At 47.5% G+C, this 14,888-nt stretch overlaps 1 protein-coding gene across 2 annotated transcripts in view; it reads right to left on the bottom strand.

Moving 5' to 3' along the window:
- The window catches only part of doc2a (double C2-like domains, alpha), a 29,190-nt gene extending 24,778 nt beyond the window's left edge, over positions 1–4,412 (bottom strand). Inside the window, exon 1 of one of the 2 annotated variants that reach the window (XM_076034329.1) lies at positions 4,223–4,412. In XM_076034329.1, coding sequence (XP_075890444.1) covers positions 4,223–4,254 — 32 coding nt within the window. In that variant the 5' untranslated portion in view covers positions 4,255–4,412. Of the gene's footprint in view, positions 1–3,314; positions 3,437–4,222 lie in introns of those variants that run through there. The other variant, XM_076034330.1, reaches the window with a different exon arrangement.
- Positions 4,413–14,888: the final 10,476 nt, after the last annotated feature.

Raw genomic sequence — 14,888 nt, 5'->3', positions numbered from 1 at the left:
ACGTTGCTTTTGCTGTCTGGATGGAGTCGGTGAGCTGCGCGTCAGGCTGCTGGACTTAATCCACCTGAGTCTCACTGAGAAGCGGCGTCGGTGGACACAATCCCACTTCACACAAATGCCAAGAAGAAACTGCGATGGAAACGTGTGTTTAGTTTCTTCCTTTTCTCTTCCTCAATCTGCCTCACAGCCGAGGAGGAGCACAAATTGCTTTTCTACTTCGCACATCCAACAAACTCAAGTCTTTCCGGGAGAATAAAGGATAATGGCCAATAATGGTCTCGGCTGAATCCAGATCATCGGCAATGAAATTGCACAGCGTGTGTGCTGGCGGTGGGGCACGCGTGTGTTATCTAAAGTACTTAACAATCCTCCGCTGACAGACGGGCAATTAAAGGCATGAAGTCTTCACAGCACTGGAGCGCTCTTCAGACCTCACTCGGATGGAGACAAGAGCCCTCGCGATTACATAAAAGTTGCGCTCGCGGGGAGTGGAATTGACCGGCAGGCTGATGCGTCTGCTCTCTCTGCCCAAAAATAAAAACCAGAGGGGGCTGGATCACAAAATATCTCACAGCTTTTGTTTTCTGAAGATGGCAGCGGGCCTCTGAGGGGGCGTTCCATCCTCAAAGCCCCCCTCCCTCCCTCGCTACACCCCACCACCACCACCACCCCCCCCCCCCCACTCCCTCTGCTGTAACAATCGATTCCAAACTGTGAAGTGAATGTTTGCACGGAGAGCGCTGACGCTTTGGCTCGCGCCGTCTGCACGTCGGGAACATGTGTGAAGTCTTAGCAAATTAAACACAGAGAATCGGGAAGCCAGCGTGGAATTAAATTGAGTGTCTGACTGGATGCGCCGGATGAATCCCAAGTGGCTGCAAAAAAAAATTAAATAAAAAACAATCAAAAAGTATGGACTTTAAATCCTTCCCGGGCTTTAGAGGACGGATGATATGAGCCGTGCGAGTCGATGTATCCAATGATTAAGTTTGGAGTTTGCGAGTTTACAAAGCCAGCAGTTGTCACACGGACCAACAAAGTTGAATCTAATCGAATCTAATCAAAGTTTCTGAGCCTGACAAGAAACAGTCCCTGTTTTTTAAACACCCTCAGTTGGAGGTGGAGGACGCGCAGGTCTTTCTGTCAGAAGCTCTGTGTTGTTACTTAAAGAGGGGGATTGATGCATCACGTCCCCTCCAGGCAGTCGGTTGATTTATGTAGCGCCTCCTCCTCCTCTTTCTTTAGTCAGGCACTTGTCGTTTTTAGTCTCAGTTAGTTTAGAATTGAAGAGCCATAAACACTCAACCCAATAACTCAGTGCAAAAACAAAACAGGGCGCAGGAGAAACAGGAGAACGGCAGGCTGAAGTTTAAAAATGTTTAAAAAAAAAAATTACCCTCAAAAGAAAATTGCATTCTTCTTCAACGTGAACGTCCTCCCTCGTCGTCATGAGCGAAGGTCTCCCTTCACCTGGCCTCCGCCTCTGGAGACCACCCACAACAGTAATTATTGGGGGGGGCAGAATTATGCCAACTGATCTATTTCAAAGCCTGCAGCCAACCAGGATGGGAAGTCAATACGACCAATGAGGGCCCGACTCTGAAATTATTGCAGCTGACCTTCAGCAGAATTGCAGGCGGCGAGGGTCATTTGTCATGTTTGGTCCGGCGTCTCAGCTGGAGACGGAGCGCCGCTCGTCCAGTGCTGGCTTGGCCGCAGATCAGAGGAAGCTTGCAAGTGGCATAGAGGAGGAGGAGTAGAAGGAGGTGGAGGAATGGAGGAGTGCGTCGGCGTCCCCGCCAGCAGACACGACTGCGACAGATGGAAAATATCGACGGCTCGACCCATAAAAAACCTGTCTGATTTTTGCGGCCGCCGGGGAGCAGCAGCGGCCTGGCGAGCTGGTGGACGACCTCCCGAGCTGAGCTCCCTCACCGCTCAATTAGAACGCACGGCGGTGACCTGGTTTCCCTCACCAGACGGATGAGTGCGGACAAGGCAGCAAAGTCTCGGCCGCAGCAAAAAACTTGCGCCTCGAGATGAGCGGCTTGACTGCCTTCGTGCGCGCGCGTGCGATTGCGAGCTTGGGAGGTTCCTTGAATCTGTTGAGCTACGACAATTAAAAAGAAATAAGGGTATAAATGGATTGGGAGACATGGGGGCGGAGGAGGAGAAAGAAGAAGAAGAGGAGGAGGCGGAGGAAACAAGTTAATGGGTCTTCCCGCGACGGTAGCGATAATGATTCCGACGGATTAGGCGATCAATTAGATCAAAGGAGAAGGAAATAAATAAGTCATGAAGGGAGGAAGGAGACGTGATCCCTCGGGCGCGCACGCACACGCGCACACACGCACATCCACACACACCAGCATCACAGCCGACCATATAGGCACATTTCATGTGATCATCACTTCACCCCTCTCTGCACGCACACACACATAAACACACACACTAACGCACGCACACGCACGCCGCGGTGCAGCTGATGCTGGCTGGCGAGCAAAGTGTCTGTTGATATGATGTGCGCGGTCAGTCGCCTCCCAGTGCTGCCAGATGCGGCTGTGAGACGTAGCAGCACCATCGCCAGGGGGCGCCATCACCGGCGGCACCGACAGCAGCAGCAGCGGCTGAGGGCTCTGGTGGTGGCTCCGGTGGCTCGTGGCTCGCAGAGGGATCGTGATTGATCGCCCTCGCGCTGCCAGCTGGAATCTCTCTCATCTTCTCATCTCATCATCATCTCATCACAACAACACGAGCGCCGCCGCGCATCCAAATCAGCGGCCCCTCTGCACGCAACCTAGCTGGATTTAAAATAAATAAATAAATAAATAAATAAAAATCTTTGATGTTGGTTGGTTTGTTTGTTTGATTGATTGATTGATTGTTTTAACCCCCGTCGGCCCCCTAATTGTTTACGTGAACCGCGAGGACAGCGGGGAATCTCGCCACGTGACCACGGCGCCCCCCCCCCCCCCCCTCCCATCCACCCCCCCCCCCAACACTTCTTGCCCGCAGCGGCCCCGCGGGCTGAACCTTTATGCAGCCACACGCGCCACATTCCATTCCGTTTTATGCACATGCATTTGCGAGGTTACTCGTGTTTTTCCCGCTCGGAGGTGGGAGCGTGGTGGAGGTGGTGCTCGTGGTGGTGGTGTTGAGTGTGCCAGTGGCAGTCAGGAACATCTTCTGTGCAACATTGCGACCCCTTCAACCACCCCTCCTCCCTTCCCGCTTCAGCTCCTTCGCTTTAAATTAGAGTCACATCACAGTATGGATGCCCCCCCACGCCCCCCACCCCCCCACCCCTCCCTTACCTGACCATTCCATCCTCCACCTCAATAATCCACCTGCTCTCTTTTTCTCCTCGTCCTTATCTGGCAGTCAGTCCCCGACACACAAGGGTATCTCCGTCCCCATCACCCGGCACATCCCCCTCCAGTCCCCCTCCTCTCCTCTTCCTCCTCTTTCTCTTCTTCTCTTGTGTCCTACATACAATGTGGCCCCGCGGCGAGCTCCGATCACCTTTAAATAACAAGCTGCGGGCTGACAGGCGATGGTTGCAGTATACAGTGCCGCTCACTGTAGCCGCTCATTACAGCCTGACTGACTGACTGACTGAGTGACAGAGCATCACTTACAGCCGGAGCGCGCTTGTCAATTAGAGCCAAGTTATTTTCAGCTGGTGAGGGATGAGTAAACTACAACGTGTGACTGTCCGTGTGTGTGTGTGTGTGTGTGTGTGTGTGTGTGTGTGTGTGTGTGTGTGTGTGTGTGTGTGTGAGAGAGAGAGAGAGAGAGAGAGAGAGAGAGAGAGAGAGAAAGTGGAGGGCCAGGTTAAAGAGACACCAAATCCGACACATGTTGCATCAAGTGCCACCAAACCGAGCCGGAGTGCGGAATGAATCAGTGCGGACGGCTCCGTCTGTCAGTCAGCGTTAGTTTGGAGGAGGCATAAACACGTGCACATGCAAGACGGGTAAGAGCGGAAGTGTATAAGAAACATAAAGAGGCGATCCAGCGAGGAAGAGGCAGAGCAGAACGCTCTCAAAAAGCAGAGTAATAATAAATAAATAAATAAATAAATAAACGGCGTATCACACACATTGTTAAAGACAAATAGTGAAGCGGAGAAACGGAGATTATTTTAGCTTGTCTGCGTTTGGAGTGAAAGGCTACACAAGAATGAGAAATAAAGAATGAAATAAAGTGAATGTTGACTTACCTCAGTGATAGCGCAAGTGTAAAACTCCTCATAAAAAGAGAGGGGATTCCAGCACGGAGAGGAGAGGGAGACTAACGAACAGGTGGCTGGGAGCCGAAACAAGAGGGAGGGAGAGTCAGTGAGAGAGAGAGAGAGAGAGAGAGAGAGAGAGAGAGAGAGAGAGAGAGAGAGAGAGAGAGAGTGAGAGTGAGAGGGGGAGAGAGAGAGAGAGGCACAACAAAGAGAGGAGAGGAGAGGAGAGGAGAGGGTGAGACAGTGTGGAGGGATCTTGACATATCTTTAAAGATTAAATGCGTGATAGTTGAAGAAGTGATGTGATGTGCAAAGAGAAGAGAAACTGAGAGGAGTCCCGGGAGGAAGAGGAGGATGAGAGAGGGATGCGAACGGCAACCCAGGGAGGGCAGAGTTATCACTTGACATTCTGTTGTGCATGTGACTGTTTCGTCTCGCTGCACCTCCTTCCCTCTGTGCTGCTGTACACGCACTAACGCGCGCGCACGCACACGCACTCACACACTAGTGCTTGTTGTCACATCGCATCGAATTGATCTCATTCTGTCAATTAACCTCGGAGGACGCGGCCGGTGCAATTCTGTATCTCAATTCCGCCCGTCGCCCCGTTTTACTTCATGAGCGGCAGAAAAAAAAAAAAAAAAAGTTCCGCGCAGGGTTTGCACATATTTTAAATCGTCGGAAAATGAAGAAAGAATTCCGGAAAAGTCCACTGAACATGTTCCTGCGTTTGTGAAACGTGAGAGGGCTAATTGGTCTGTTAAAGTGAAATTAAATTAATCAAGCTACAAGCACTGCGGGGGCTCGAGAGACTTTGTCTTTTCATTACAGCGAGACACTGGCGTAGAGAAGAAAAAACAAAACAATACAAAACATGAAATATTTTGCTCTTTCTTTCAACTTCAGCCAATGAGACGTGTGGGAGGAAGAGTTCTTTTCAAGGCCTCGTGGTTACATCCAATTCTCACATCTTTATTTTTCCCTCCCAGACTGTCCACAAAAGAAATGATAGCGCTTCACTGAAGATAATATTTAACCCTCTGTTTTCAGCTTCCATACAAACTGCTGGATTGCCTACTTTGTTGGACCTTCCACACATTTGGAAGGGGAGAACAACATGGAGGAGCCCTAAGTAGGTGGAGCCGACACCAGGCTGGCGGGGGGGGTTAATGGCCTGGGAGGGGTGTCAATGAGGTTGTGGTGCCCTTTGTGACATCACAAAGTGCTGACTTCCAAAAACTGGGAATTTTACCACATATTTTCTGACTTTTCTCATGCTAAGGTGTTAACTGGCAGGTTGGAGACCTGTATGTAAAGTGAATTTTACACAAGATGGGACTTTTGAGCGAATTTGTGCTTTGCGGGGAAGCAGCTCGTATCTCGTTGTGCTGTCTTGCAAACACAGGAGCAGAGCCACAGCAGGCCAACTCTTTCTAATGTGACTCAATGTTGTTTGTGGAAGCATCAACACTGACGTTCTTCCCCTCAAGGACACCAACTCCATACGTCAAACAATGCAAACCCAGTGTCTGAGGTTATTCCTCAGGTATCTCATACATATTTTTGCAGCATTCCCTACTTTGTGTGTGCCCGACCCAGTCGTGTCCCGGCGGTGGGGCACAGACAGACGAGCTGAAGGTGGTTTTCCTTTCAAAAAGCCGAGACACGTGGCACGTAATTAAAAGCCGCACATCCTTTTGAACACGATTCCATTCCAACGCAGTGCGTATAAAAATCTCTTCCCTTCTCTCTGTGTCTCTCATGCGCAGGCAGTCTCTTTGCTCTCACTTCCTCTATGTAATTAAGCCAATGGCTCTTGAGTCGCTGACAGACAAGGGGAAACATGCTATTTCCCTCCACCATGCAGCCTGTATTGAAGTGGCCAAATTGGTGTTCTCGCAGCATCTCCGTCTCTTTATTACATCTCTTTCTTGGATTTTTTTTGCCATTCCCCATCCCCCACACACACCTTTCGTTGTCAGGTCTACGCTCTGTCAGAGAAGGTGGGGGTGCTGGAAGGTTTCTCACACGGCAGACTGTAGAATTGAATTTGTATTCAAAAAAAATCCTATGTACGTCTTTTCTCGTCTGTTTCTCCTCTCTCTCTCTCATGTCATGGCCCCTCTCCAGTTCCTTGTTCTCACCACCACTGGGCTCTTTTAACATAATGCGCGTGCACAAACACGCACACACACGCACACACACACACACACACACACACACACACACACACACCCATGTATGTTCCGTCCCATTAAATTGATGCCATGGCACAGACATGCATGAATGGATTAACACAGCAACGTCACCACAGGCCTCCGGAGAAGAAGACGGCTCCCACTCCTCCGTGCAACACACTTCATGTCACACACACACACACACACACACACACACACACACACACACACACACACACACACACACACGCACACACACACACACACTGTGCAGTCTAGAAGTGCCACTCCAGCAACTTCAATCTCTCGTTTTACCTTCTCTGCCCCCCCCCCCCCCCCCCCCCCCCCGCCCACCTCGCTCGTCATATCTCAACACTCGCCCGTGTCGCCTGTTTATGAGAAGTGAAAAACCTCCTCATTACGGATGCATAGTCTTTACGTGCGCTCTCCACACCAATTATGTCAGCGGCGGCTGCTGGTGCTCCAGTGAAAGCAGCTGACCACAACAGTGTCCACAAGGGCTCTGACAAGAGCAAATGTCGCCGGCGCACAAATCGGCCCTGGTTACAAACGCGTGCGCACGTGACAAGCGCTGACCCCACACACACACACACACACACACACACACACACACACACACACACACAGACACACTCACTGCTCCCTACAACTGATGGAATTTAGGTGTTATGAAATTTGTTTTTATTCATATGACTGATACATTTTGATGTATAAATATTTCGGTCATAAAGACAAAGAAGAAACAAAGAAAGGCTCCTTGCGATGTACAATTTGCTATACCAGTGTTTTCTCTATTCCCTCAGTCAACTCACAGAAATGAGCAGAGCAACGTTTAGCTATTAAAGTGTTTTATAGGAAAACCACAGTGAATGAGCTGACTTCTAGATATAAGCAGGATTGTATCATACAATTAAAACAAACTGTGTGACTTAAGTCCATGATCTGAAATAAGGGGTCCTTGTTGACTGTATATAAAGATGGACAGAGCTGCTAAAAGACTAAAATGACTAATGTACGTAAATACGGAAACAAACCTTAAATTAATGCCTTAAGAAAGTGATTCAAACTTTTTTTTATTGGGCTAAATCGCTGGTAAAAGAAAAACATAAAGTGGGTCAAAATGTCCATGTCTTCAGATCTGGTCTAGTTTCAACTAAAGATGGCCATAAAGTTGGGGGGTTGGCAGTTTAGCAGCCAAACGTAAGTTGGCAATGTACTGTTGGTGTTTAGGCACATGATGCATTCACACTCCAATCACTGCCCACCTCCAGAACCACCCACACATCCAAATACGGAATCATGCGGTTTCAAAACAAACAGAAACTCAAGATGGCGCTGACAGCGAAACCAATCACTGAGCTGTCAATGGCTGTCGACTGGAAATTTAACATGTACAAAACCACCAGTGAAAATACACATATTCACACTGAGGGGAACAAAAAAAAGAAGATTCCCAACGAAAGCACAGCTCGAGTTCCAGAATCCTGCCGCCCACATATTCGGTGCAATAGGCAAGTCACTTTTCTATCGTCCCACCCGGCCTAAATAATTGAGTTTTCCCCCACAGAGGAGAGTGTTAATGAACATTATCATTACACTGTGCCATTTTCTGAAATGTCTCTGGGCAGCCCTCTTGCTGTTGTGGAGAAGCTTTGCAGAGAAGCTGCTGCTCTTTCCTGAACCCTGCATTCCCAACCAAGTCCACAAATGTGGTTTAACTAATACATTTAAACTGCAGAGGAAAATGTTTTTTTATCTGCTGCAAAAAATACTGTAAAATATTTGGAGATAGGTACTCTGATGGGAAACTAATGCCCAACATGAGCGAGTGCGGTACAGTGACTGTTGTCCACTGAACTGGAGCTGGTCACAGCACGCTGCTTCTCCAGCAGAATCACATATTGAGTTCTGCGACCTCGACGAATGACTCACCGGCCGATAAATGCGACAGAAAGAAACAGTAGATAGCATGGCTTTATGGGGGAGGGGGGGGGGGGGAAGGAAGACAGAGAGAACAAACAGACATTGTGGAGCTGAGGGGATGGACAGCAGAAGGCATATAAACAACACAGAATAAGACGGTGGAGGACGCGGCGAGGAGGAACAGGGAATATATAGATATAGAGACCATGGACCAACGGATGGTGGTTATTCACACTGAGCCTGTATGTGCTCAGAGATCCACTAAGTGAAGGAGCTTGTTTACGGTGCAAGCAGAAGACTCATTTTGAGCAAATATTTAAGGGAAATGTGTTATCACCTGAAATGATCAAGTCAATATTTATTAATTAAAAAAAAGTGGGATGAACAGAAGAAAACTGTCTGTGAATCTGCAGACAGGGGCGGGACTACGTGGTGCTCAGTGGTGGCTGTGTGATTAGTTGACAAAACAGCATTTATTTTTTTTTACCCAGTTTTTTTCATGTATTTCTGACGTGATAAGTTGCCTGAATTTCGTTCTTGGTGGAAAAAATTAACCCTAACCCTAAAAACCCAACCCTAAGCCTACTCAAAGAAGAAATTTAATGCAACTCTCAACCTAACCGTAGGGCAGTAGGAACAAGCTGAAATGTTTGGTTTGTAATTAGTATTCAACATTTGTGACGATTGCTGATCTATAATTCATAGGATTGGTTGCAGACCGACTGTGGTGGGGTCACACTGAAAACACTTAATAATAAATACAAACACCTGCAGTAATGATTAGGAATGACAGTCATGGAGACATGTTGGGCGTCTACTTGTTGCCGCCCCTGTGCGAGTCATCGTGTCACCCTGTCGCCACCCCAAGGAAACATTTCTGGCTCCGCCACCGCCTGCAGACGAGAGAGCGTCTGTGACAGATGGCATCAGGACGAGAGCAAAGTCTGAACTCTGCTAGAGAAGCAGGAGGAGGAGAGACGGTGGTGGAGGGTGAGCAGACAGACACACAGACAGACAGTCAGACAGACAGACAGACAGACAGACAGACAGACACCGTCAACTGGGCCGCCGTGGGAGCTGTTCAGCGCGCGGCCTTGGCTGTCACACTGCGATGCTGCAGCTGGAACAGTCAGCGAGGTCACGCAGGCAAACGGGTTTGCACGAGTGCACGGTGGCCGATGGTGGCGTGTGCAACAGAGAGTGTCTGTCTGTCTGTCTGTCTGGCAGCCCAGGAAGCCCCGTGGCCTCGCGTCCACATCACATCCACACCACGGGCACGGCTGCCTGCGTGTCAGCGTTCTCGCGTTTGCCCGCGACACACGCGGGGTGGTGGGTGTGGGTGTGTGTGGGTGTGTGTGTGTGTGTGTGTGTGTGTGTGTGTGTGTGTGTGTGTGTGTGTGTATGTGTGTGTGTGTGTGTGTGTGTGCGGAGTGGGGGAGTGGGAACAGGGGCGCCAGCCAAGCTGATGCATCGGCTCAGTCTCGACCTTGCAGAGGGAGAATTCTTCATTGTCATTATACAACAATAACCAACTTGTGGACAATCCCAATCAGTGTCAAAAGATGGTAATGCAAAAACAAACAAACTGAGATTTTAATAAACTGAATTAGTTAAAAAAAAAAAGGTATAAATATATGTGTATAAAACCAAACAACAACAACAACTGTACATTTAGCAGCAATGTTTATGTGTATTTACTGTGTGTATTGCAAGGTTGAAAATTTAAGAAACATTTATTGCACAGATTTAATTTAGGAATTTAGATTCATTCATGTCTTTTGTCATGAAATGTTTGACATTACAGCGAGTACAAGGGAATAGAAACAGAAGCCACAGGTAGCTGCCAGGGAGAAGGTGTATTGTTGTTCTAAGGTGTATTATTGTTCTATCTATCTATCTATCTGTCTATCTATCTGTCTGTCTGTCTGTCTGTCTGTCTGTCTGTTTTTTAAAACAACATTTCTTTGGCGTCCGCACTACAAAAATGATTTTTCTCCCCAGCAGTTTTGCGCCTGACACTCCGGAGCCACAAATGGATCACATTATAAATGGAAAGGTCAGAAAATGATTATGACTATTTGGAGACTAAATGTCACACCTACTGTTTTCCTCTCTGATAAAACACACACACACAAAAAAAAACAGACACAAAAGAACCTTTTTCCCTGCCACCCATTGTCGTTGGTAGAAGATAATGCGCCCTCTGCTGCGGCCGGCCGTGGAAGTGAATATGTTGCAATAAACACACCGACTCTGGTGGCCTTTCAGCGGCTGTGACCTGTAGAGCGGCTTCTCTTTGTTTCAAAAGTTCTCCCTCACAAATCAACAGTGGTGCACCTTCCCGTGTGGGCTGTCAAGACCTTTATTTGGCTTTGGTAAAAATCTGCTGGAGCTTTTGTGGCAACAGGTGTCTGGCTTCGATGGCCAAGGTTGCCAGGTTTAGCCGCTATTATCACACATCCAAATGTCCTGGATTCAGTTCAGCAAAGAAAGCTCGGCAAGAAGAGCCGGACGCTGCTCCTCATTAGCAGTCTAGGAATGTTTTTTGACCAAAACATTCCAGAGCAGCTTGTGAAACGTAAGACTGGATTTTTCTCCCCCGACTGCACTGATGTGCAGACAGGCACATCGATTTTCAAAGATTTCACACAGATGTTCTTAATAAAAAATAAATGAAAATACTTTTTCAATCATTACCCTTTACCCAAACTGGCTTCTCAAGTTTATACTTCCAATTTTTATCTGAGATCACAAAGCAATCTTCTTAACTGTGTCTCATGAATTTTTCTAAGCCTGTTGTCATTTAAAAAAAAAACAACCACACACACTCTGGAAGATTTCAGCAGATGCCGTTTGAAGATCTATGAATGTGATTAACTTCATTTGGAAATTAGACACTTGCTGATTTAAAACATTGGCAGACACACAGTCGCTGTGCGCAGCTTTAATGAGCATCAACAATTTGCCTTTTGACATTTGCCTGCAATCAGCTGCCTCCTGGCACATCGGTGCTGGAAAAAAAAACAAAAAACAGAGAGCGAGAGAGAGAGAGAGAGAGAGAGAGAGAGAGAGAGAGAGAGAGAGAGAGAGAGAGAAGCAAAACAGGGTGCGTGGGAAGTAGGGGGAAGTGGAAGAAGGGCTGACATGGAGGGAACGTGAAGAGAAAGATGGGCTGTCTGATAAACACCTCTGAGACGCTGTTATCGGCAGCGTTTCGGCCGACTCCAATCATTCCCGCACAATCTCCAGAATAAAAATGGGATGTGTGAATAAGAGAGGCCGGTCAGCTAATCAAATTGTGGGGGAAATGCATCGCAGAGGCGACTGAAGTCATTCCGCCTCTGTTGAGATATTGATTTCTCATATTAGGGGCACCTCCTTCACTCTCAGCCTGCTTTTGAAAATCCTCTGAGGCATCTGGAGAAAAAAATAAATGCATATATAGCATATAAATATCAGAGAACTGTTCCTATGCTAAGGAGGGACAAGTCTTTTCTTACATTGTGAGAAACTTGACTTCAAGGAGACATTGACGGATCATTTCACACTGAAAGAATAACCAGCATCCTTGAAATCTACACTTTATCCAGATGTGTGTGCTCCCCTCCAGCTATAGGATGTTCAAGCCACATGATGCACTCCTGCACTACTTCTACACTAAAATAAGATTTTAGAATTCATTTTTTCAATAATCAACTTGCAACATGGTCATTGACTTTCCTTCTGCTGGCACAGTTAGCCTGGCTGGCCTGTGACACAACGTTGGTCGCCTGCATTAGAACATACCAGGCATCACTGACTCCAGGTACACAGTGTCAAATGCCAGGGTGCCATTAAATGCCTTGTTCAAACACTCTGAAGTCTCAAGTGTGTGGGGTCAGTGACATCATTACACAACTTCCAATCAAGTCAGAGCCGCTGCAGCTTTCCAGAGGAAAGATGTTGTGAAAACATCAGCAATCATTCATCTGTTCATTTTCTGTTCAGGCACTACACTCCTCCACACAAGGCTGCGGGAGCCAATCGCGGCTGTCCCTCGGGCGGAGGCAGGGTCGCACTTTCGACAAGTTGCCAGTTTATCACAGGGCCACATAGAAAGACACGCAACCACACACTCACACCTACAGTTCATTTAGAGTTCCCAATTCCTCTTAGGTTCATGTTTTTGGACTGTGGGGTACAGCTCATGTTGGTGGAGGCACCCTAATGAAACAATTTTTTAAATTTTCTTATATATGTCTTTTTATGTCTGTTTAATATTGCAGGGGGGCAATATGTTAAAAAGATGAAGTCCCAGTTATTGTCACAAAAGATGCAAAATTTGTCCTCCACATTTGACCCGTCATCACCTGAGGGAGCGGTGGGCAGCAGTGGTGCCGCACCCGGGAATCATTGGGTGATCTAACCCCCCGATTCCAACCAAGCAGAGAGGGAATGGGTACCATTTTAACAGTCTTGGGTATGACCCGGCTGGGGTTCAAACCCACAACCTACCAGTCTCAGGGTGGACACTCTACCACTAGACCACTGAGCTGGGAGGAGAACCTGGAGAGGAACCCACACAGACACAGGGAGAGACACAGAGAAACATGTTGAGTTCACACAGAAAGGCGCCTTGGAATCGTACCCACAACCTTCACAGTGCTGACCACTGCAGCACTGTGTTGATTGAATCAGCAACCAGATGCTGCATATCTACACACCACACAGCTTTGACAGGGCTTATGCATCCCCCCTCACACAGGATTTCAACCACATGCTGTTTCTCCCTCTCAGGACGCTGCTCTGATGACGATGCTCCACCTTTGTTTTTCCGCCAAAGTCGTGTTCGGTCTGAAGAGGCTCGTTGAGCTCATGTGACTGTGAAATTGCCACTGTGGAATCGTTTCTGGGAACAGCAGGGCTGCGATTTCCTCTTCTGGTTGAATCATACAACCGGTGAAGATCATACTGTCAAAAAACTATTCAATTTGTGCTAAAAAACTTCAAGATCATCTCGTAAGCAGCCAATTAAATCAGTCTAGTTGATGGGTGATAATAAAGGCAGGCAAATTTAACAAGTGAATACATCAACGTAATTGTCCTGACGTTGCAGGTCTGAAGTCATGGAATGTCCAAAAAACACAAGCAAATTGGATTTGTTCAGACAACAAATGAGCCCAGACTATTTCCTGGAACATTACCTTCCAGAGTGACCTTTTATCATCCCTGCAGTGTTTTTACAGCGAAGCTCACAGGACAAATCTCTGAGCCTGAGTGACGTAAAAACAGCTGCGCTATGACAAATATTTGAGTCAGACCGACAAAGCCACGTGTTCTGAAGACGGATTGTTTGCAAAGGAGGATGTACAGGAAGGTTTAGGGACAGTTCGACAAACAAGCCACCTCACACCTAAGCTTCGCACAAAGTTTCCCTCATTTGCTTTGCGCCTTTATGGCTCAACCATAACTGCACACCTCGACTAAATAGGTTATCAGCTCCAAAGCGGAAAATCAGAAGGCAGAATATCTCTTAACTTTAATCTTCATCTATCGTTTTTGCTTATCACTCCAATAAGCGCAGTCATTAGGTTCTCCAGCAAACCCCTGCGACCCTGAGTGCAGGACAAAACGAGTATAGAAAATGAATGAGTGAAAGTCCAGTAGCGCATTAACTGCCGTGCCTGCTATGCTACACTTTCTCCTCCAGTCCTGAAAAAGCTGCTGGGATGAAACCACATAATGGCAAAAGAAAAAAACATATATATATATACATCGATCATTTTTCGATTGCAAGAGACCTCTGCTTTGCATTAAATGTCACACAGCTAATGGACTGTGAAATCAACCTGAAATCCCAGCAACCTGGAATCCCAGCAATAAACAAGGATTTATGTGGCCTGGATACCTGCCGTTCCTTTACACTGTAACCACAGCTCTGAGGACATATTTACAGTATATTGTCTGGAAGCCGGAGGGACACCAACAGCACACACTAATTTCCTGTGGTTACACACACACACACACACACACGCACACACACACACAGATCCATGTGTATACCGACAGCCCCACGCACAGCCTTAAATCTCCAGTTGTAATCCGCCAGCCAGTTGCTAGGCAACACTGAAACTTGTAATAGCGCTCAAAGATCGTGGCTCTCAGCGCGGGGAGGGGCTGAGGGGAGGTGACGGGTGAGGAGGTTGCAAGGGGGGGGACTGAGGAGAAGCCCCTGGGGGCTGTTGCTGTTGCTGTTGCTGTTGCTTGTGGTTGTGCAGCAGCGGCTGGATGACTTTTGCTTCACATGTTCTCTGACGGAGACTCTCAGTGTTTTGCGTCACTTTTACAGAAGCGGACTACGATGATCAACAGGGGCAGGCAAGGTCAATAATTCTTTTCTTGTACGGATTACAAAGCACTGTGAAACCCGAGGACATTGTAGTCACACCAAAGATGACGTGAACATATAAAAGGTATAAACGAGACACTGTGTGTGTCAGCTGTAAAGAAAAAAGCTATGAATTAAACTTTTTTTTACTCTTTTACAAATAAAA

This window comes from Nelusetta ayraudi, unplaced genomic scaffold (genome assembly GCF_046127955.1).
Source record: "Nelusetta ayraudi isolate G7.1 ecotype Tasmania unplaced genomic scaffold, CSIRO-AGI_Nayr_v1 ptg000042l, whole genome shotgun sequence".
NCBI classification, from domain to species: Eukaryota; Metazoa; Chordata; class Actinopteri; order Tetraodontiformes; family Monacanthidae; genus Nelusetta; species Nelusetta ayraudi.
The sequence above is the reverse complement of the archived record's forward strand: the minus strand, read 5'-3'. Positions and strand labels throughout refer to the sequence as shown.